This window comes from Anser anser (assembly GCF_964211835.1).
Source record: "Anser anser genome assembly, contig: HAP1_SCAFFOLD_111, whole genome shotgun sequence".
NCBI lineage: Eukaryota > Metazoa > Chordata > Aves > Anseriformes > Anatidae > Anser > Anser anser.
The window spans coordinates 347032-370119 of NW_028154049.1; the positions used below are offsets into that span (position 1 = coordinate 347032).

The following is a 23088-nucleotide window of genomic DNA, read 5'->3' on the forward strand; positions in this document are numbered from 1 at the left end:
GACACCATAAAGACACATGTAGCCAGTGTCCAAGACCACATACAAACCGTCTGTGCTACGAATGCTGCCCTGGATGCCACACAGCTGGCGGATCTTGTTGGCCAGAGCTTTGTGGCTACCTCCACATACAGATTTAGTTTGGGATCCTCTCCTCAGATCGCTTCAGGGTAGGTACCTGACAGCTTTGGCCAATGTTCTCGGGTACGTAACCTGAAGGGGTCTGCGGACCGAATCCACAAGCCCCTCTCTCTCTGGAAGAGGCCCAAAAAGAGGGCTCTACATCCTGCTTCCAGACTGGTCTTTCTCAGAGCATTAATGACTTCCAAACAGGTTAAAATAAGCAGTAGAAATCACACTTTCTGCATCAGCTTTCAGCGTAAAGTCACTTTGCTCTATCAAGTAAGATCTAATTAAAACAGATCAGAGAAACACAACTCCTTCAAGCACCCCCCCATTCATTTCTGCAAGCCTCATTGAAACAAAGGGGAGGAGAAGCAGGTCATTCATTCAGGTTTTATTTAAGGTTTCAGTTTTGCTTTCTAAATGGCTGAGCTGACCCCAACAAACCGGGCACTACCGGAGAGTTACACCAAGGCAGTACAAAGAAAGAGAAACACGTTTTCCAGCTGATTTTAAAACAGAAAAGGCCCTTGCAATTTCCCAGCAGGACAAGACACACAGACACCTGGCAGCAGGTCAGATTAGCTCCAGCTCACTTAGCATGGGTTGTTCCTCAAAGACATAAGCCTCAGACCTCACTCTGAGCACCCCTTCATTGCACAGGAGCCCCCCGCTCCTTTCTGCTCCCAAACAGGATGCCTCAATCCAGCGCAGGCTGCTCCAGCACCCTCCAAATTCCCTCAGCAGGTGGGAAACTGAGCTTTTACCTTTTGCTTCCACCTACCCCAGCACCCATCTTCTTCCTCAGAGCAACACCATCCTCTGTTGCCCTCCCACCCCTTTCCTGGGGGCATCCATTTCGGCTGCAAGTTTCCATCCAGCCCCCGCCGGCATCGCTGTTCTGCCACCACCAGCGGCAGCTCCCTGCTTCTCCAAGACCCCAGCCTTGATTCTGAGGGCTGTCATTAGCAGCAAACCATGAGATCCTCCCTAGGATCTTTACGCTCAATCCAGTGTGTTTACAACCCCAAAATACATCCACATGTTCTCTATTACTGTCAAAATAAGCCATTGAAAAGTCTCCGTATTTTATGCTAGGGAGACAAACAGATTCAGCCTTCACCTTTGACAGCTCCCATACGAAAGATGCTGGGGAATCTGTAAGCTCGTAATTAAGAAAGGCGTTCAGATACGTACCATTCTTCTTGGCCACAGAGGAAAATTTTTAAGTCAGACACTTGTGCTAACAGCTCTCTGTAGTGACCAGAAAGTGCTGGAAGAGGCTATCCAAAAGCTGCCACCAGTGCTGAAGCTGGGCGATGCCCAGATGAACCTAAGAGTAGAGAAAAGGATCCATCTCTCAGAAAAAAATATATACCTCATTCTCCTAAGCTAACTAAATTTTATTTATGTTTTTAAGATTTCTGAGAACGTGAAAACATGATGTGTCTGTTAACTTGGAATTGGGGCTAGGTACAAAGTAGCAAGTCAAACTCTTTCGCATCATAGGCAGGTAAAAAATAAAATAAAACCGATGACATGTCTACAGTCACTGTAGATATATTAAATAGGTATATTAAAATGTAGGTATATTATTAAATAGGTATATTAAATATGTAGGTATATTAAAATATATTTTAAAATGCTACCAAATCAGTTCTTTAGTTGGAAGTTGTGTTCAAATCCCAGCAGAAAAGATGTTCTCAGAAAAAAAAAAGGAATTATTATGTCAGACACTTGTGCTAACAGCTCTCTGTAGTGACCAGAAAGTGCTGTAAAAGGCTATGCAGCAGCTGCCACCAGTGCTGGAGCTGAGCGATGCCCAGATGAACCTAAGAGTAGAGAAAAGGATCTATCTCTGGACAAAAAAATGTATCTCATTCTCCTAAACTAACTACATTCTTTTATTTATCTTTTTATTTAAGATTTCTGAGACCATGAAAACACGATGCGTCTGTTAACTTGGAACTGGGGCTAGGCACACAGTAGCAAGTCAACTTCTTTCGCATCGCAGGATGGTAAAATAAAAACAGGAGAAGGTGACAGGGCTACAGCCGCTGTCTTACAGCTTCCCAGTGCACAGCTCTCAGTCCTTACCAAACCAGTAAGGACCAATTCACAGTTGAAGTCAATGAGACAGAAGCACATCATGAGCTTAAGGATATGGAGAAATAGTCACTCCTGCAGATTGCTTTCCAATAGGCAACAGAGAATCCAGGAGAGTAACTTAAACACAAGTCACCCTTTTTACCATTTTTCCTCCTGCAGAAAAATAAGCTGACGGATTTGCTCGCAGGTAGGGCACATCTGCATTACCACTCCCATCTCAAAGCGGTGCCAAGGATGGAGCGCGAAGGGAAGGCGAAGGGAAGTCAGCAACACTCAGTACATTCATGGATCAGGTTTAATCCTGTGCTGTCAAAAAAAGGCAATTGATGGGTCAGTAAGACCAGAGCCACATTAGATTTTAGACCTAGTGAGATCTAGCCCATCATTCCTTCCCATCTACCCCACGCATGGCATTTGAGACTTGCACAGAAAATAAAACCAAACTCCTCACCAAAGAGAATTATCCGAGGGTAGTGGCCTTCCCTTTCCCGATCTCCACCCCAGCCCCGAGCAGAGGAGCTCATCAAGAGATCAGGTTCCCCCCAGGGCTGGCAGCTTTGCTGCTCTGCCCAAGGAACTCATCTTGCGAGGGGAAACTCTCCATATTACATGAAGATGAAGAATGTACACAAGGGGAGGAAGGCAGAAGATTTGGCAATGGACTTCAGACGTTACAGCCTCACGTCAGACAGTGGCCACCCTGTAGCCTGAAGGATGGGAGAAGACACCAAAAAAGACAAATATATGTATATGTTTCAATCACAAGCCCAGGGCAGGGAGGAAAGGACTGATCCAGCAGCAGGTCTCAGCAAGAAGCAGGAATGAGTTTCTGTGCAACACAAGTGCTTTGGGGAGAGGAGAACTGGATTAAACTCACCCTGGAAATGACCAAAGCGATACGTACAGAGAAAGCAAGATCTTTTATCCGTTCCCTCTGTGTGCAGTTACTCCTCTTCAGAGCCACTCGCTATCCCACAGGACCACAGAAGCTTGTATCACTTAATGCATCACTTGTAAGCACCCAGTGACGATAACATGAAAACCCATCCCATCCGACAGAATCGTCTGGTGACAGTGAATTCTCCAACCCTCCCTCAGTCCCGAGTTAAGAAATGCGGCAGTCCTTTTATTAAAAATCAGGATACAGTTCAACACGACGCCAGTGTTTACACCCAATCTCTCTAGTAGTTCCAGGGTTGCTGTTGTTTTACGCATCATTAGCAACCAAAGGAGTCAGTAGCATAAAGATATCAGTTCACTCGCTCATTTCAAAACAACAAAAAAATGAATGCCCCTATGCTTCCAAGAAAACACTGTCCGTGATCAGGTTGTTTTCTGTTGGCCTTGGTCTAAGAAGCAAGAGTTTTCAACATCATCTTGCAGGCAGACCTTATCTTCATAAGAGCAATTGTTCTGTTTGCTTTCTCTCACAGGGCAGGTCTCCACGAAGCCTGACAGCACTAATAAAATAACCCTAAAAGAAATCCCAGTTGATTTTTCCTGTGATTTTTCTAGAATATCAGAACTCTTTGAAAGCTGTTTGATTACTTGAGTTGAAACTAAAGTGTGCGGGGAAGGACCTTGATTCACACAATTTGGCAAAAAGATCACGAGTTGTCCAACAGCTGCAAGAAGCACACACAGGCTTTCTCTTTGCTCCCTGGAAGCATCCAGCGGTGCTGCCGGAGGGCTGCATGGTCCTGCCCTCGTTCCCCTTCCAGTTGTTTTAGCTGTTCCGATTGCTGCTGCCTGCTTCCTTCCCTCCTCAAGTCATCCGAAGCAGAGAGCAGCCTCAGTGCTGGAAGAGCAGCTTGGCAGAAGCAGGAAGAGTCCAGCCAGCAGAAGATTTAATTTATTAAGATAAACATGGTCTAAAGGCTCCACATTATCTTTAAAAATAAACACAGTAAGAAATACAAGAACAAACTGGCTTTGCTACGGGTAGGTCAGGTTCAGATGTTCTCAGAAGATCTTCCCAGCCATAAAATATACCCTTCCCCTACCGTGCCCATCAAGGAGGATGGAAAGACAGTTCACTACGCAAGATCAGCAGCGTACCTGTTGCGTGCCCTCCCACATTCAGCAAACGATACATCTGCTACCCTTCAAGGCAGATCAAAGTTTTAAGAACACCCCTGTGAAGGAGGAGCAGGAGGGGACAGGGACAGGTAATTCGGTTTCTGTAGGGAACATCTAAAAGGCTTGACACGACGGCTGTGCTGGCTCCCCCGCTTTAATGGCTGTTCTTTGCTGCTTCTTTAGCAGCAATAATCAGAGGAGTGAGACTAGAAAGAGGCTTTGCAATTTTCAGGAACTGGTGCTAGGAAGAGGAAAAAGGAAAAAAAAAGGTTACATTTCTCAGAACACGTCCCAAAAGCCTGGTGTTTACACAAAATATCAGGACCTAGACCTGTATGAACTCCAACAACCTCCAAGCAGGTGAAACAAAAAAGACACGATGAGCAAGAAAGTTCACCGTGACTTTTGGGCCTCACCTGAACTGATAAAGAGCTTTGCACCCAACACATCCTAATTTCTCCAAAGTTTATACACTCCCAAGACCAAGCAAGTTCTCCCAGGAAATAAATTCATGCAAAATCTGCAGGGAAATTCTTTGTGGAAGGGAGGTGTAAGTAAAAGCAACCTGTGCAGTTCCAAAACATTGCACAGGGCTTCCTGAAGCAATCATCTCTCCATTTTTCTTTCCTGTTACCACATCTGCTGAAAACATTGCCTTGGCCTTCTAAAGCTATTAGAAATTTTCAGAACAGCTGGGACTGAGGAGCACAGCAGGGAATTCACAACAGGACCAGTCAGGCCATCTCCTATACCAGGTGCTCTGTTCTGTTAAACAATATGGATTATCCAGCATGCAACAAGCAGTAGGTGGTGTCACAAAGTGCTTCTTGCAGGACATGTGGAGTTTGTTTCGGGGGCAAGGTTTAAAACACAACATCTGGAACAGAGGAAGGAGTTTTCCCTGTGTTCAGGGTTAAGTGGAAAGCTTGCAATACTCCAGCCTCGCAGATGAAGTCTAGCTTGAGGACAGAGACTGACACAAGACAGCTAATCAGACGAGTGAAGGCCTGAAGCCCACAAGCTGTTCTGAAAACCCAAAATAATTAAGTCCCCCAGGATTTCTGAGCACCAGAAGGGATCAACCACCCAATCTGAACACACTTCAGAGGTGGAAAAATCCGAGGCCAAAAGGTAAAGGCAGGCAGAAATGCTGCAGTCCCAATGTTCTCCTGCCCCAAGGGACACAGCACTGCTGCTCTCTGATACTCTGGAGCTGGCAAGTCCAGGAGAAAAAGTCAGCTTTCATCTACTGCCATTCTTTCTGCCGCTGATTAATGCTTCTTTAGAGTCTCAGAAAGGCAGCAGCACTCCCAAAGCTGAACCCAGTAAACAAACTAAAGGAAAGAAAGGAACACCAAAAAAGAGACAACTGTCTCACAGGTGAGGTCTGAGGGCCCCATCATCACAGATTTATTTTACAAAGAGCTGAAGCACATTTTCCACCCCCGTGGGAGGTTTGACAAAAGGAAACACATGAACACTCCTCATCTGTGTCGGTAAAAAGCCTGGCAGCTTCGTCCTTCACTTTCACCAGGAGTCCAGACAAAGACACCAGGTTTTCAGTGAAATAACTGAGGATTTCTCACAAGCTTGGTTCCATCACCTCTGCAGGAAGAGCTGTATCTGGCAAAATGTGTTCACGCCAAACTGCTGCAGTTAGTGCAAGACGTGCCCCTTCCAAAAAGCTTTGGGAACTCTCCCCCAGAAGGGAGACAACCAGAGCATTCGATAGCTGGAAGCCCTCCTGTTATCCAAATGGGAACAAGCATGGCCAGACCGCAACACCACAGCCAGATGTTAGGGTGAGCTGCGTGCAGAAGCCACGGGAATTAAGGGGCTCAGCAGTTGGCAGGCTCGGGGCACGGCAATTATTTGAGGTTGGTTACAGAACACGCTGCACAGCTGCTGCCAGTAGCAAGTACAGCACAAAAAGGAAAGTACTCTGTAAACGCTTCGGTATGGATTTGGGGTTTTTTGGTTGGTTCGTTTTGGGTTTTTTTGTTCGTTTCTTCATGGTAAATCATCTCTGCTGTGCTTGTGACTTCAGATGACGCAGTATTTAAGACCCCAAATGACATTTCTCCGCGTGCCTATTCTCACTCTAGAATGCTTAATTCCGTCCTGTTCCCCAGCACTTACCTGGAGCAGCTCTTTTGCAGAACCTCTTTTTTCCACGTCCATTTCAAGACAGCGATTTAAGAAGTCTCGGAATATGGGTGAAAGCTTTTCTGGATTCTGCAGTTCCGGAGTCCCGTTAGTAGCAATGAGATACAGGGCCTAAAGCAAAGCAAGCACCAAAGAAACAGGAGGTTACGAAGGTCAGACTCCAGCTGCGGTTTACAGAGGCACCCATTTTTCCTCTCCCTCCCCACAGTTCAATGGGGAAAAACAAAACCAAAACAAAAACCCTTATCAGGGTGACGAAGAAATGCTTAAGTTTCAGCAAAGAGAAGAGCTGCCGGCCTTATTTTTATGTGGATGGGATCCAATCCTTTCTTGCTTTACCCTCGTAATCTGGGTTTGGATCCTGCAGCCCTCTCAAGGGATTAAGAGGACAAAACCAGCAGTCCAGACTGTGTTTACATAGGGAAGTTGGCTGGCACAGCTCTGCCAGTGCTCGACTCCTGCAATAACTATATCCTCATGGGAAGGTACCCCTGAATAATCAGGAGGCTTTCTTCTCTCGATACTTTGCCCAATTGCACAAGGCCTCAAAAGTCAATACTCTAAAGATGCAGTTGGTCCCTTACAAAAGATGGCCAGTAGGTTCTCAAGCAGCACTTAACACCCTACAGAAACGAGTGGAGTCGTTTTGCTGCTGCTTGCGAATGAAGAATTTTCTAAGAATCAGGAAATTCAGAATTCATCCACTGCAAAATTTTATTCTTAAAAGAAAATCGCTAGATGCCTTTTAAAAGGAAACAGACATCTGGCAGAGGCCTTTTGAGCTCATCGCTCATCACATCTCAAGGTAGAGGTCTGATAGCCTGGGAACTGCAACAAGTTAAGTTAAATGAGAGCAAAGCACCCCGTTGCTTAGCCATCCTCATTTAACTCCACACCAACATTTTCCTTTCGCATTTCTTCACTGCTGCACTTCTCTCCCAAAATCACCTCCAGTCAAAGAGGCGGAAACAAGTTAAACAGAACTGTTCTAGATCCCTTCGTCCTGTTTAGCTTAGGAAAAAAAGCCATAAAACTGGCTTACACCAAGAACAGCCGCATTCTTACAAACTGACAGAATTTCCCCTTTCATTAAAGAATACGAAGGGAAAGACACCAGCAGGGGCAAAGCCTGACTAAAGGCTTGTTAAACCTGGAGCTTTACTGGGAGCATGCCAAGAAGAACAATGCACCAGCAAGAAAAAGCCCTGTTTGTAAAAGAGTAACGTGGTATTCTTCGAATTCAAGGACAGCTCTCTTCCCCACTCACAAGGATTTAAGAAGCCAGGCACTCTGGGGCCAGAAGGTGCCCCTGTCAGCCTCTCCAGAAGGGGGGGAATTATGGATGCACCACATGATTAACTCAGACCCTACCTGAAGGTCTGCAACAGGAAGAGCCTGTGCCCTCTGCCACCCAGAACCAGCCATGGCTTCTAACTTAAATGACCACAATCTTCTCACTACAGCATCCAAGGAGACGTGTAGCTGCATGTGATGAAACCACAGCGGAGGTTCACCTGCCTCCTCCAGAGCCTAGGTTAACCAGCAGGCTCAGCGAAGGCCTGAGGGCAAAAAAAGGCACTCGCTTACTCTCAGGGGGTTTTCATTGAGGTAGGGGGGTTCTCCTTCGATCATCTCGATGGCCATTATCCCCAGTGACCAGATGTCCACTTTGGGCCCGGAGGCTTTTCGTGTCACCACTTCAGGCGCCATCCAGTACGGGGTCCCCACCACGGTGCTGCGCTTGCTCTGTTCGGGAGCGATCTCGGCGCAGAAGCCAAAGTCAGCTGGAAAAGCAAAGCAGGAGGGAAGAAAAAGTTAGAAATCAGCAGGTTTCTCCAAAAACAACACGTACTGATGCCACAGCTGTGGTACAAGCTAGCCTGTTGCACTGCCTGCTACATTGCTGCTGCAAAGGAGGCCTGCTTTTGTGGTTAACAAGGTGTTCAGGAGTAAGCTTCTAAATCTGACTCGCTGAGGCCATCAACATCACAGAGCTGCTCACTTGTCGATGTGAAGGCTGGTGATCAGTAAAGAGCTGTACATGGATGCTGTGAAACGTGGCACTGCAGCATTTTGCAGCTGTAATACACTGTGTAACACATGCTCTCAAGCCTGTTCCTGGGTCTGTGAAAACAGAAAGCAATGCCCAGTCTGTCCCCCCTCCACCCACACCCACCAGTATTATCTGGTCGTATTTTCAGTCCCAGAGATAATATTTCCCCAGAAGATGTACCATCTCTCAAACACAATTTGCTTTCTAGAGCAAATACTGTGTTCAGAATAAATTTAAGTTCCCTATTTGGTACTTATTATTTTCTTTGAGAAGACAGAAAGCTGGAGAGCCTTCCTGTGGAAATTGCTTGGCCCTGTCTTATTTGCATTTGACTTTCCAAAAGATCACAGAATCATAGAATCATAGAAAAATTAAGGTTGGAAAAGCCCTCCAAGATCACCTGGTCCAACCATCCCCCTACGAACAATGTCACCCACGGAACCACGTCCCCAAGCACCACGTCCAACCTTGCCTTGAACACCCCCAGGGACAGGGACTCCACCACCTCCCTGGGCAACGCGTCCCAGTGCCTGACCGCTCTTGCTGAGAAGAAAAGTCTCCTAATTGTTTTAATTGGTGAAGAGTAGCGCTCTTTGTTCAGTTCTTTGTTTTGATTGTTGAAGAGTAGGGGCATGACGTTTCCATTTTTCCACTCACCAGTGACATCGCCCGACTGCCAGGACTTTTCAACTGTGATGGAGAGAGGCTTGGCAACCCCATCAGCCAGTTCCCTCAGGACCCTGGGATTCATGTCATCAGGTCCCATAGACCTGGACCTGTTTACATTCAGCAGGTGGTCTCGAACCTGCTCTGCACTTACAGTCGGTGGGACTTTGCTCCCCCAGCCTCCACCTACGGGTTCAGGGAAATGAAAGACTTGGGAAGCCCATCTACCAGCGCAGACGGAGGCAAAGAAGTTGCTGAGTACCTCAGCCTTCTCCGTGTCTGTCGTTACCAATTACTCAGCTATAGAAACTCACTCCTAATATAAGAAATTAGACACCTCTAATCGCTTACACACTACTACACACTGGGTTTGTAAGATTAAATGCTTTCTAGCTGAACAGATTGCAACTTCCCCTCCACCCACCTCCATCACCCAAGTACCTGCAGTATTTTCAAGACTCGACGGATCACAAACGGAGAAAGGCTTGTCACCCTCCACCTAAAAACCCAGCTTTCTAGACTGGAGGTGCATTAAAATCCTGTTACTTCACACAACACAAACAGATGGCCCAAGGCTAAATGAACACCAAATCTCATTGCACGTCTGTTAGCAGTTCACAGGGATTTATGCTTGCCAATCTCCATTGAAACAGATGCCACAAAAATACCTACAGCAGCATTTCTACACACCCTCCACCACCACAGCACCAAGCATCTCAAGCACCCATCTCCCCACCAGGCCTGTCCCGTAGCAGGGAAGAAGCCTGGGTTGATAACTAAAGTCACCACCAGCGCTCTTCCCCTCATACTTAGTTTGACGGAGCCGTCCATGCCCAGCAGGATGTTGTCACTCTTGATGTCTCTGTGAATAACTTGGTTCGAGTGGAGGAATTCCAGAGCCTGGGGACACTGAAAAAAGAAAGGAAGAGGTTCTTACTGTGCATTAAGTACATTTAGCCAGCTATGGACTCTAACAATGTGCATTTTGAGTAGCACGGGCTTAGCTTTTTAGAGCCTTTTCTATATCCAGTATGTGCAGGGCTACAGAGACATCCCCACTGGGACCAGCAGGAGGACAGGTTAGCCCTGAAGAAAACAGGCGTAACCGCAAGGATTCCAGCCCCATTTTGCAGTCCTCACTCTAGGGTGAAAGCTAACAGGAGCATGCCACCACCTCCCCAGTGAAATCCATCCTCTGAGAAGATGACTGCAGCAGTAGAGAAGCTGTAGACAGCTCCTCCAGCAGAATACATCAGAGAAAGCCCTGTCCCCTTCCTCCTCACAGCTCGCCCAGGCTGTGGGTGCAGCTTTACCTCTCGGCACACAGCTGCGATTTGTCCTTCGTCCATGCAGGTCTCTGTCACAACATCTGTTAGGGAGCCTCCTGCCAAGTACTCCGTGACGACCCAGAGCTCTTCTCCTACAAGGTAGCTGAAGTGCCAAAAACAGCTTTTAGAACAAGCAAATATGAGCATGTCACCGTTTCCTGAGTCAGAACGCACTGGGTTTTAAAGCTATCTTAGAAGTGCAGGGAAACATGAGGCTTGAACAGAATATTGAAATGTACTGGGGCACCAGGTACTCATGGCAACTTCTGTGTGTTGGAGGATCTGACCACAACCTGAAAGAGCAGACAAAGGGTGAGTGCAGAAAGCTGAGGAGAAAACAGGGCTGAGGTGATGGAAGAGCAGGTTCAAAGTTTCCTGCCCACAAAAGCAAGGCTGATTTCTTCTGCCATGGGAAGGGCCCAGGCTAAGAAAGAGACAAGCTCACGATTCCTTCCAACACTGGGAGAGAGAGGAAAGAGATACCAGGAAAGGACGGGGTCCAAGCATGCATCCCTAAACAGCTGGTGCACAGCATGATTTTTCAAGGGCTCTTGCACTGAAAAAGGTGGCTGTGGGCTGTTCTGACACCACTGGCATCCTCCTACCCGAAGCAACGGCCTACCCTTGCCCAGGCACACGGACAGTCCTGGGTGGTTGCCCACGTACAACTTTTCAGGTCTTTTTCAAGAACACCATTTTTTAAGCATCGTGCATTTGAAAAATCTCATCTGTAGGAAGCCTGTAGGAAGATAAATAGGAAAAAGCTGAGATGAGGGTGACTTTTCACATCCATTTGGGATATTGTTCTCTGCTGGGAGCACGTGTGCTCATGCCTAGAAGCAGAAGACCTGGGTTGAAGGCACCAGCATTAACTCATGTAAAAAAAAATCATCACCAACCACTTCTGCCTTCTTGGGCCCATCCAGAAAAAAATCAACACAACCTTTCACAACAGATGCATCAGGATGACACATTCCCGAAGGAAGGAACCATCAGCTTGAAAACCATAAACCCCACCTTCACAGCTTATCTGCCCCGTTTGGAAAGGAGCAGACGGATGAGTCGAGAGAGGCGGCAGAGAATCAAATTGCAAGCTTCTGCCTGCTGGCAGGAGAATTCATCAAGAAGTCGACACATACAAGCTGGGAGTTGGGGTTACTGGGAAGCGCAGTTCCGTAACAGTGGCTATCACCTAAAATGAGGATTTGTGGGGTTTGTTAGGTTAACGAGGGTTCCTCTTCCAAAAGAAACCCCGAGGCAGAACTGTGCTCTGCCTCACGCTGGGCATCCTCTAACTTTAGGTGCCTACATTTAGAAACAGGTCTCTGAGGGCCTCTTTCACACGGGAGAAAAACACAGGCAGGACCAGAAGGTAATTCAGCACAAGTGGCTGCTTGTCTGTGCAGGGTCACTGTCTTCAGATACGCATGCTTCTACACTCAGCAATAAAAGTACAGCCGACTTAGGGCTTAAGCTTCCCAGCACACCTTTGTGCCACACAGGGCAGCAGAGAACTGCCTGAATCCTAAATGCCCCATTTGCACGGTGGTGTTTGGGGGCCTGTGAGCCAGCCAGACCTCTTAACATCTAGTAAGACCTCGTAACTACTAGGAAGTAGGTAAGAGAGGTAAAGGCAGGTAAGAGACACTGGAAACCCTTGCATAAGGCCAGGAGCTGAGGCAGAGGGATGGGAGGGCTGGTTTATACTGGTGAGCATCTTGCAGCTTCCAGTAGGTACTCAGAAGGGGGGGAGTACCTGTCTGCACTGTCAAAAAAGAACCACAAAAAAGGAAACAGGTCCCACAGCGGCCAGCACATCCTTCCTTCTGTGACAGCAGTAGGTGGAAGCCAGCAAGCAGCGCTCAAACACCAGCTTCACTCAGCACTCAGGAAACCAGCAGGCACATTAGGGCAGGCAGGAGGGATGCAGCTGCCCAGCAGCAAGATCCTGCGCTTGCAAAGCCCCACAATAGGCACAAGAACCCCCAGCGTTCACCCTCGTTGCTGTTCTGTCCATTTGCTGCACTCGAACAAAAGCTAATCCCCCTGAAAAAGCTTAGTGAGAGAAAGTCGAGGACAAAAGAAGCGGCTCTTGTTGCTGGAAGTTTAAACAAGACAGCAGGACGTGCAGCTACCCTACAGCTGGGATGTATTGGCTAGACAAGGCATGTGCATGTACACGGGGATGTTCTCTCTAAAGGAAGAACATGCATCTCAAACAGTTTTCCCAAAACAAAGCCTCTGATCAGCCTGGAGAAATACACACTTTCAGCCCACATGCAATCCTTAAATGTTCTTTTCTGCTTTGCTCATTTTGCACAGGTAATTTCTGCCGTTTCTAAGAGTGCCCAGCACCACTTTCCCTGCACAAACACACCCCTTCCTCAAAATTTCACCAGCAGGCTTTGTCCTTTCGATAAGGCAGCTCTTTACATCCGTGCTTATAACACGGAACACAGCACCATATAAATTCAGCACCACAGTGGATGCTGCAGCATGAGAAGTACTTTTTTTAGCTAGGACATCAGAGGAAGATGTTAAGGCAACAGTTGATAGGCTTTTGATATCCATGCAGAGCAAGCGAGTGTCCAAATTCTCTCTCTCCGATTCCCAGAAGACATTCTGGGTCACATCCCTCCGTTCCATCTTCAGAAGATGAGCTGCCAAGATTAAAGTCTGAAGCTCACCCATCTAGGCACAGTTTTCCCTACAAAAAGCCAAACTTGTAGTTAATCAAGACTGCTTGTTTCTGACGAGGGCAGCAGGCTGGAAACCCTGCTGCAGCTCCACTGCAACTAGCTTGAGCATAAGGTGAATGATTCAGGCTTGCAGGGATTCAAGGAGTCATCCCACATGGATGTAACGCATCTAAGCATGTGTCCAGGTCCACAAAACCCAGCTCCAAGCAAGGAATAAGCCCGTTCTCTCTATCTCCCAAAGGACTATTCCACTCTGTGCCACCTCTCCTTTCCTCCCTTACACACACCCACAAGAAAACAGCCTCGCTTAGTTATGTGTCACGCATCCTTCAGCCTTACCACTGCTATGCTACAACACAGAAAACCTCAGTGGACAGCCACAGGGACACGATTACCATCTGAACATTGAAGGGTTACTCCTCTGCAAGCAGAACGTTAGTATTGCTCAGGGAGGAGGAAAGAAGAGGAAGAGGAAAACAAATAACACAGTTCAAGGGATTCCCATTTCTCCTGTAGCATCAGGAAGGAAATGGCTTGTCGGGTGAAATTTGGTAGAGCGCCTTGGAAAATGGAGTCCTGACAGCATGCTGCTAATGCCATTGCTGTCAGCATCTCTAAAGAGAGCCTAAATACTCCATTAATACCAATTCAGACACTTGTTTCTCCTAGGATATAGATGGAGACCACTAAGCGACCCACACCCCAACCTTGCCACATCCATTAAGCAATGCAAGATCGTCCTAGATCTACATTGAGCTGAGATGGATCACTTAAGACAGTGGCAAGGAAGTGTTTTCCAGAGCCCCTCGGTGAACCCTTCAAATCACGACGTACCTGTCCAAGTAGTTGACGATGTTGGGGTTTTTGTTTTCCCTCATTACCAGGATTTCATTGATAATCACTTCTTTCTTGGGCTGCTGCTGCAAATTCATCTGTTTGGTTGCAACCTGCAGGGAAGGAAATGCAAGAAGTAGAGCATTACTACAAGAGTCCCCTAGAAACCTGCCAGCACCAACGTCAATCATTTTAATCCCCCATTGAAATAAAGGGGAAAGCCACTTATTCATCATCGGTTACTCAGCAATTTAGCAATTCCTGCAGCCAGTCCATTTCTACTCTGGCTGATGCCAAAAAGGACAAGGGGAATTACTGTTTTCATACTGGATCTTTACATCACTGCTGGACAGCCAACTCTACATTTTTTTTGCAAGAAAGAAGTGATACCTTTACTCTAGTATGGACTGGTACATCAAAGACTTCTTATTCCTTAAATGATTCTTATTATTTTGAATCAGAAAGGAGAAAAAGGGATTTTATTCAAAGGATGAAGTGTGGATACAGACAGAAACAAGCCCCAACACAGCTGCAGCCTCCCTCATAGATGGGCTCCTGCTGTGGACACCAGCAGTTCATTATCTCCCACACCCAGGCTGGATCCACAAAACTCATCTTGAGTCAGGGGAGAGAGATGTGCCAGGCTGGTTCCCTGCTCTGAGGAGTGCTCCTCACTTCAGTATAAAGCTCTCCTTTCCTCTCAAACAGCCAAAAGGGACGAGTCTGTCCTTGTCCAGGATGGCTTGGCAAACAATCACATTTACTACTACATCATAACCTGTGAACACCTTCCAGAGAGCACCAGTTTTAATCCAATCTACTCCAATCCAATCTTATCCATGTAACAGTCATCTCCACTGCAACTAAATCATCAATCTAATGTCAACAAACTCGAATTTCCTCAGCCTTTCCTATCGCTTGGCCAACTCTCTTAAGATGTAAGGGTTGAAGAAAAGCAGAAGTCATTGAGAGATGTCATTGTGTGTGAGACTGTCTGCCCTGGACACCTGATCCCAACTGCTTTTGACCAGAAGCAGGATGCAGTTGCATAAACAAAGGTGCCACCTGAGACGTCCAGGATATTTGAGATAGTTATGCAGGGCTAGTGGAGAGGACACAGGATTTGTTAAAGACTGGTGTCCTTTGGGAACAGCAGCAGGAGGCCAGCTGAAGCATCACAAAGGGCATGAACACCCCAAATAAACCACACCTGTGGGAAACCCAAAAGATTTTGTGTCTCCTTCTCCCCATCCTCCTCCCCTAGAGTCTGCAAAAGGGAGGAGAAGCTGACACTTTCTCTTAACCTTTGCCAGTGCATTAGCCCTGATTCCCATCCTCAGGGGATGAAGCTCTTCTGGGTTGTAGGAGACTGAAATTGGACTAATGCTAAAAGCTGCTGAGCTGGCATGAGCTGAGTAGGGATTGAATTCTCACTCCAGTAACCCCACCAGCCAAAGGGATCTGATTTACTTGCCCTCAGCACCTGCTAATCAACAGTGCACTTACAACAAGTTTGCCAAAAAAAAAAGGGAAAAAAAAGATACAACTTCCCCAAAGGAGACATGTTACATCAAACAGATAGCTTGATACCAAACCTCAGGTCTTGGCTTCCTTCCTCCCTACGGGAAATGTTAAGTCTTAATAAAAGTTTATACAAAACTGCACAGACTGCCAGGAAAACCCATGTGAAAACCATTTCACGTATGGAATATTTTCCACTGATTGCCACACAATACTTCAAGAAACCAGTTGTTTTTTTCAAAGAACCTCCTTTCAAACAAGCCTCTTACCTGGAACGAGAGGCGGACTGTTTTCCACTGATCTCCCCAGAGTACAGGTAATATGAAGAGGGCTGTGATAGAGAAGCCCAGGACAAGAAAAGTCCCAATCTGGGGAGATACAAAGGACATTAATAAGCTTTGGCATTTCTGCATAGGGTGTGCAATCTAGTTGCCTAACAGGCTTCTTTAATCAGCTTGGACTCAATACATTCGGGATGCACAAGCTTGGCTGTGCCACTTCATAGACAAAGAGATCTAATGGGACTAAAACCAGACCCACAGTGCTATAAATTGGATTTTCTGCATGGCAAAACTGATTTTACAAGTTAAGTACCTAACCTGAGTCAGCCCTCAAGGCTCCCTCTCTAGTCACGGGAGAAAGAGAGGAATTTACAGAGGTGATCCATTTCCACTTGCTTTATGATAAGGGATGCCTCTCTCTGTCTGTTGATGCAGATGGAGCCTAGATGAACAACTATCGTTAAATTCTGTAGTTGGCTGAACTCAGAAACACCAAGTTAAACCCAAAAGAGACATCAGCACAGCTTCCTTATGCTGAGTTGCTTTGGAAGAGGCTTCAGCAACTGCAAACATTTCTGTAGTTCAGAAATAAGAATTTAATCTTTAACTAAAAAAAAGTGAAGGGGTAGCTCATTCCGTGCTGTGGCTTCTTGCCCAGGTTGGTACCAAGCAGTTATGATGGCAGGCTCTTCTTGGAACCTTATTTGTCTGCTGAGAACTAAACACGAGTAGAAATTGGACCAAGGCCCTAACCAGTCTTCAGGGAGATCCTACAGATCAGCATCCTAATAATCAGTCCCTAATCTCTTCCACATAGGGATGCAGCGTTGGTGTTTTCCACAAATTGCTCTACAGCTTTCTGGATCTTCTGGAAGCCCATTTTTGATAGTAAAATTGATCGTTTCCACTGTGTAAATGAAGAAACAGAGGATCGAGTATTTTGACATTCAACTATTCCACTCCACTGCAAGATTTGCAATCTTATTACGCTTTCCCCTAAGCTTCATGGCTTTTTTTTTAAAAGCCTCACCTGGCTTTCAAGAAGTTCTTAAGAAAGGTGGTTTCTAAAGCATCATTTTGCAGCAACAGCTCTCTGAGGAGTTGTTTCTATGCCTTCCAAACTCCACGTGGCTTTTCCAAAACCACCCCAAGACGAAAAGACACGGGGCACCAGAATGCCTTGGAAAAGCCAGGTTTCTGTTCTGCAGAGGAAGCGGCCACTGTTTTTAAAGCTGTTGGGTCCTGCTACAGGGACTTACGCTGTGCTCCTCATGGAAACTTTGCCTTTGTCTACATGCAACCACATGTAGACATGTTAAATGCAGACATCCTCACCTCAGTGAGTCACCACGGGCTCCTTTTAGAGCCAGTGGGGAAAAAAGGTACTTTAGGTGTGATTCATCTCATCTCAATTTAAGTGTCTATGACCAGCTGGATGATTTGCATCCTCAGAGGGTTCATTTCCCTCATCTGACTGCACAGGGAGCTTGGGGTGATTAGCTCACTTGGAGATATCATTACTATGGATATTTAAAGCCTCCTAAGATTAACCTCCTCCCTCTCTCCTATGATCTAAGCTGTTTTGCACGCAGGGAAACACCACAGGCTGATGGTTTAAAGCATGGTTAGGGTTACCAGAAAACCCTCTCCCCACCTTGTGACTCCAGTGCAGGTACAGCTGCTGACCTTCTGCAAGCAAACACATCGCTAGGACCTGGGAAAGCAAGAAGAGATTATTTGCATCCTGGTACAAAATGACAAAATGAGGCATTTCTAGAATTATTTTTGTATAGGGAAGTCACTTTACTCTAGGCCTTTCTGCACAATGGCAAGGCAGGACAGGTGGATGGAGAGAAGCGGTTATTGCTACAGTAAATACATTCCTGAAATGGCCAAGCACTCACCAAAACTGCCTTGTAGGGTCAAAACCTCCTCATGGGTGACAGATAGTTGAGCATTTTGGGGTACACACTTTGTGACTGCACTCTGAGAGATAGAATATGGCCTGGGCCAGCAGCCATGACATGAAAAATAGAGCAGCAACCTTACTTTTTTTCTATGTATTTGTTGTCACTAAAGGCACATCATCCATGGGGGACAGCTCAGGGAATAAAAGTCTCAAAAAAAAAACAAAAACACAAAACAAACAAACAAACAAACAGAGCAGAGAGCAAAGGAAGGCACACAGTGACAGTAATTGCAAGAAATGCAAGAAATGCACGTCTCAGAACATGGAAAACTGCCTTGGAGATTCAAAACCTCTGGTTTGTATTAGGTTAATTTTTAATCCCCAGCTGTGGCCCTATGGCTGGTGTGTTCCTTTCCCTGCTGGCAGGTTGGAGCCCTTGGGGATCAGGGTCCCTTAAGGACAGCAAAAACCCCAGCCAGGGCAGGGGACAACCTGAGATGCCCTGAACACCAAGTAAAGGATGAGGAAAACCAGTCCGTGGCTCTTCTGGAGACTAGCTTCAGGTTGTCACAGACAACTGATGAACCTGGTGACAAGTTTCACCAGCCCAGGTGCCTTGTGATGAGTTTCACCAGCCCAGATGCCTTGCTGCTGTGCAAACCTGTGAGGGTTTAGAGAAAAAACATCTGTTAGCAGTCATCAGTGCTCCACTGAGATGATAATTTATAATCCAGGTCCTTGCAGACTGTAACACAGTGGGACTGTGTGAAAGCAGGACAAAGAGATTTAGGGCAATAATGTGCTGGGAAGGGGAGCTGTTCTCCTGAAACCCAACTATAAAGGAATGTAAGGTGTTTCTGACCCAGCTACAAATACCCTCTCCTTCCAGGATGATGCTGATTTGAGGCAAGATAAGCTCAGCAGAGAATACAGATCAGCCTTTAAGGGCTACTTGACATGTCAGCCTCCTTTAATTGAATCCTACACCTAGGACATGATGAGTAACCGCGGGAGCAGTTCACAGAGAACTGAATTACTGCTGAAGATCTTAAACCAGGCACATTTAAATAAGCCATTTTAGAAAAATGAAGGGAAAAGACACTTTCAAAACCTCCCCTTTTCGGCAAGCAATGTTACGAAGACTTGGTCCTTGCCTAAGGTGCATCCAAACACCTACTTCAGAGGCCGTGCTCAACTAGACTCTCCCCTGCTACTCCTGTGTAACTTTCTTACAAAAGATGCAGCATATTTGGGGATGCCATTGGAGGAAAAGCTCGTTTTTATGGATAGAGGTAACAGCTCATTACCAGCTTACAAGAAGTATAATCACCAATTTTCATCCCCGGATGGTGAAGGAGGAACTCTCGCAGTTGCTCCACTGGTCAGTGGAGGAGAACACGTCTTGATGGACCGGTGAGATGATGTGATGTGGACAAGATCTGTCCTCTGTGTGCTCTGGCTCCTCAAAAGCTGCCTCAGGACCTGTCTGATCTGCTCTTCCATGGAGAGCAGCTGCGTTTAGCAGTGTCTCACACAGTTCCACCTACAGCAAGACTTCTTCAGGCCAAAGGACAACCACCACCAGCAGGTCTGGCTCCTCCAAACTGCTCCTACACATACCCTGGGATTCACTGCAATGGGGGCTTGACAGCACAAGCCAGGTTTCTACATTCACTTTCTGGCAAAAAAAAATGCAGGCTTTCAGAGCTTCCATGATACCCCAGTCCCTCAGGGATGAAGGCTTGAGGTCACTCTTTGGACTTCACTACCAACGTACAATTTTGAGTCGTCTTCTTAGTGTATGAATGCAGAGGCCCCAGCACATCTGAACCCCTTTACATTATACAGTCACGAGTTACCTCCCCAAAACCCCTTGGAATGAATGTGTTTAACTGCAGAGAGGCAAATATCATCTTCTGTGTTTGAAAGACTGAACAAGAAAGTATTTTTCTTCTCCCCTGAGCCTGAACTGTCCTACAACAAGACCCCGCAGCTTAACCTTTTAGCTCTAATGGGGATGAGAAGATTGCCTTGGGAGTGATAACAATTAAATTCATTGAAACTGATTGTCTGAAGAAAATAACCCTGATGCGTGCAGGCGGAGAGAGCCTTTGCACAGACAGCAAGTGCTTTGTCGTGCAGCACTTTGTTCAGCCACTGGTGGCTGCTGGGCAGAAGAGTGTTTGCTTCAGTAGTTCACAATAAGGACGTGGAAGGAGGCCTCGGTGAACCCTTTGTGGGTTTTCCAGAGCCCCTCGGTGAACCCTTCAAATCACGACGTACCTGTCCAAGTAGCTGACGATGTTGGGGTTTTTGTTTTCCCTCATTACCAGGATTTCATTGATAATCACTTCTTTCTTGGGCTGCTGCTGCAAATTCATCTGTTTGGTTGCAACCTGCAGGGAAGGAAATGCAAGAAGTAGAGCATTACTACAAGAGTCCCCTAGAAACCTGCCAGCACCAACGTCAATCATTTTAATCCCCCATTGAAATAAAGGGGAAAGCCACTTATTCATCATCGGTTACTCAGCAATTTAGCAATTCCTGCAGCCAGTCCATTTCTACTCTTGCTGGATATTTGATGCCAGAAAAGGACAAGGGGAATTACTGTTTTCATACTGGATCTTTACATCACTGCTGGACAGCCAACTCTACATTATTTTTGGCAAGAGAGCAGTGATACCTTTACTCTAGTATGGACTGGTACATCAAAGACTTCGTATTCCCTAAATGATTCTTATTAATTTTATTTTAAATCAGATGCTTTTTTAGGTTTGAATGTTTTTTTTCTTTGTTTTGTTTTTTTTTTTTTTTTTTTTTTTACTCTTGTGCTTCTAGAAATCTACAGCAGGGCAGGTGTGCAGGGAGGAGGAGGTAAATAGCATAGCCTATGTCTGGTTCTTCAAAGTGACAATTCTATTTCTTCCCATCACAGCAAGACCTAGGGGGAAAGAAGCACTGATATTTATATAAAAGGATGAAAATACATGAATTGGATCGCAGTCATACCAAAGAGAAATAGGGGCAGGTTCATTAGTTGTGGCCCTGTGATTTAATAGCTTATAAAAATTCATATAAATCAATAAGAGCATAGCATATAAAAATTCATGCGTAATTTCTTTACCTCCAAACCGTAAATCAAGGGGTTGTAAGAACGGCCGTATTTCCTCCTTCCCGGTGGCACCTACAATAGTAGTTTTCCTTTCCCCTATCTTACCACTTAATCTATTGAGTACTGACTATGTGGCCCCTGTATCAATTAAAAATTTTACTTCCTTACTTCCTATTTGAATTTTTACCAAGGGCTCTTTAGTTTCTGCTACCGGATCTCCTAGTCAGCTACTATATTCCCCCAGAAGCATCGCCTTGGCTGCTTCTCGGTTTCGGAACGAATTTCCCCCCCCAACGATCAGCTGTCCACGGAGAGGGCACTCGTTTTTCCAATGACCCTCCCCCTTACAATGGGCACATTGGTTAAGACCCAGCCGGTTTCCCCCTGAGCTCGGGTAGCCTCTCCCTGTTCCTCTACCTCTTCCCCCGCCCCTTAATCCTGCATGTTCTCTCCCTTGAATTACTGCTAATAAGTTCTGTTGTTGCCTTTTTGTCGTTTCCTTTTCTCTGTTATTATACGCTTTCCAGGCTATTTCCAACCGCCTATCCAAATTTCTCAAATCTGCACCTTCCAACTTTTGCAATTTCTTCCTAATATCCTCTCGGGCTTGTCCCAGGAAAATGAGCGCCAATTGAGCTTTAGCTTGCTCAGTCTCTACATCTAAATCTGTATATTTCTTAGCGGTTTCTTTCAATCTCTCTAAAAAGGCGGAAGGCGATTCCGCTTTTTCTTGCCTGACATTATACAATTTTGACCAATTTATGGTCCGGGGCATGGCATTCTGTACCCCGACTTGTACCCAATCTTGATATCTCTTCAGCCTCCTTATTCCATCCCCCGTGTTATAATCCCATTGGGGATCCTCGGTGGGGAAGTTTTGATCTAGATTTCCAAGCACTAATCCATTTCGTATATCTTCTCGGGCTCTCTCTCTGGCTGCCCGCAATACCATGTCTTTTTCTGTCGAGTCCATCAAAGTATCCAGGATCGCCTGGAGATCATCCCAATCGGGATTTTGGGTTTTAATTATCATTTTCATTACCCTGGCTACTTTATCTGGGTTTTCCCTGTAGGCGCCGGCTGCTTGTTTCCATGTCATTAAGTCCCCAGCTGAAAAAGGCACCTTAACATATACCGGTCCTTCTGTCCCCCCTCCTTGCCTGAGGGGAGCGATTATTTTCCCTCTCTGTTCATTTATAGTTTCTGCTGCCCTTCGCTGTTGCCGGGTCCTATGTGACGCGGGGAGGCTAAAGTCGGGGATTCTCCATCACTACTGCTATCTTCCTTTTCTCTTTTCCCTCCCTGTCCCGGCTCTGCCGGCGGAGCCGACGGCGCAACTTCCAGATCAATATTTCCATTATTCATTTCCCCATAATACTTATTATTCTCTATTGCCTGATGCTGTATACGGCGTCCCTCCCTAGTACACGCACAACAACGTTCCTCAGTTGAAACCTCAAGCACCGTTATTCCACAAGCACGCCGCCATTCAGGCTTTCGGCGCAAATAAAAGAATAATTCCACGTACGGCAGTTCATCATATTTTCCTTCCCGCTTGCAAAATAGCATCAATTGTAAAATCGTATTATATTGCAATGTTCCATTCTCAGGCCAAGTTTCTCGGTCCTCTAGTTTATACTGGGGCCACCAAATATTACGATAATCAATCAGCTTTCCTTTCCGCAGTTCTTGACCAAAACCTCCCTCCTTCCAATGTGCTAGCAAACGCCCCCGTGGGGATGTCCGCGGGATAGGTACATCTTTTCCCAGAATTCCTTTAATCTTTTTCGTTTTGAGCTTATGGTACAAACCCAGAAGCTGCCGGAGCAGCAGCGGAGCGGAGCAGCAGGACCGACCCTCCCGGGGCGGCCGCCGCCGCCGGTCTGAGGGGGCCCGGGGGGAGCCCGCGCCTTATGGGGGGGAGGCGCCACGCGGGCCCCGCGCGCTCCTTCCTCGCTCCCCCTCCCCTCCCCGCCGGGCGAGCCCATTCGGCACCCTGCTGGGGGGGGGGGGTCGGTTCCCGATCCCCCCAAATTTTACCCCCCCCGGTTTTTCCCCCCCTCCCCGCCGGACTCACCCCCCCCGTCCGCGAGCCCAACCGCCGCCTGCTGCCGCCGCCGCTCCGGCTGCTGCAACCCCGCGGCCCGCACTGCGCATGCGCCGGGAGCGCCACCGCCTCCCCCCCCCCCCCCCGCGGACCCCCCCGCGGTG

The 23088-nt window shown here is 46.8% G+C and overlaps 1 protein-coding gene across 14 annotated transcripts; it reads right to left on the reverse strand.

The window, feature by feature from the left end:
- Positions 1 to 499: 499 nt before the first annotated feature.
- On the reverse strand, positions 500 to 23061 carry LOC310890896 (serine/threonine-protein kinase PAK 1-like). 14 transcript variants are annotated; one of them, XM_083853212.1, is made up of 12 exons: positions 22955 to 23061; positions 20049 to 20161; positions 17511 to 17570; positions 15845 to 15943; positions 14055 to 14167; positions 10507 to 10624; positions 10003 to 10102; positions 8062 to 8258; positions 6448 to 6585; positions 3134 to 4549; positions 2372 to 2535; positions 500 to 1453 (listed from the first exon to the last, which is right to left on the reverse strand). In XM_083853212.1, the coding sequence occupies exons 3-10, from the start codon at positions 17559 to 17561 to the stop codon at positions 4463 to 4465; spliced, it is 903 nt and encodes a 300-aa protein (XP_083709338.1). In that variant the 5' UTR covers positions 17562 to 17570; positions 20049 to 20161; positions 22955 to 23061; the 3' UTR covers positions 500 to 1453; positions 2372 to 2535; positions 3134 to 4462. The 14 variants fall into 14 exon arrangements, with proteins under 14 accessions (XP_083709338.1, XP_083709345.1, XP_083709347.1 ...); XM_083853219.1 differs by having other exon boundaries at positions 17511 to 18426; XM_083853221.1 differs by having other exon boundaries at positions 17511 to 18426; positions 19096 to 20161.
- Positions 23062 to 23088: the final 27 nt, after the last annotated feature.

Bases quoted from the DNA above. Each gene is read 5' to 3' on its own strand.
- LOC310890896 (XM_083853219.1), bottom strand. From the start codon at position 17,627: ATGCCTCATTTTGTCATTTTGTACCAGGATGCAAATAATCTCTTCTTG. The intron at 14,168-15,844 runs GTAAGAGGCTTG...CCTTCCCTGCAG, and splicing joins CAGTCCGCCTCTCGTTCCAG to GTTGCAACCAAACAGATGAA. The intron at 10,103-10,506 runs GTAAAGCTGCAC...TTCTTTTTTCAG, and splicing joins TCGCAGCTGTGTGCCGAGAG to TGTCCCCAGGCTCTGGAATT.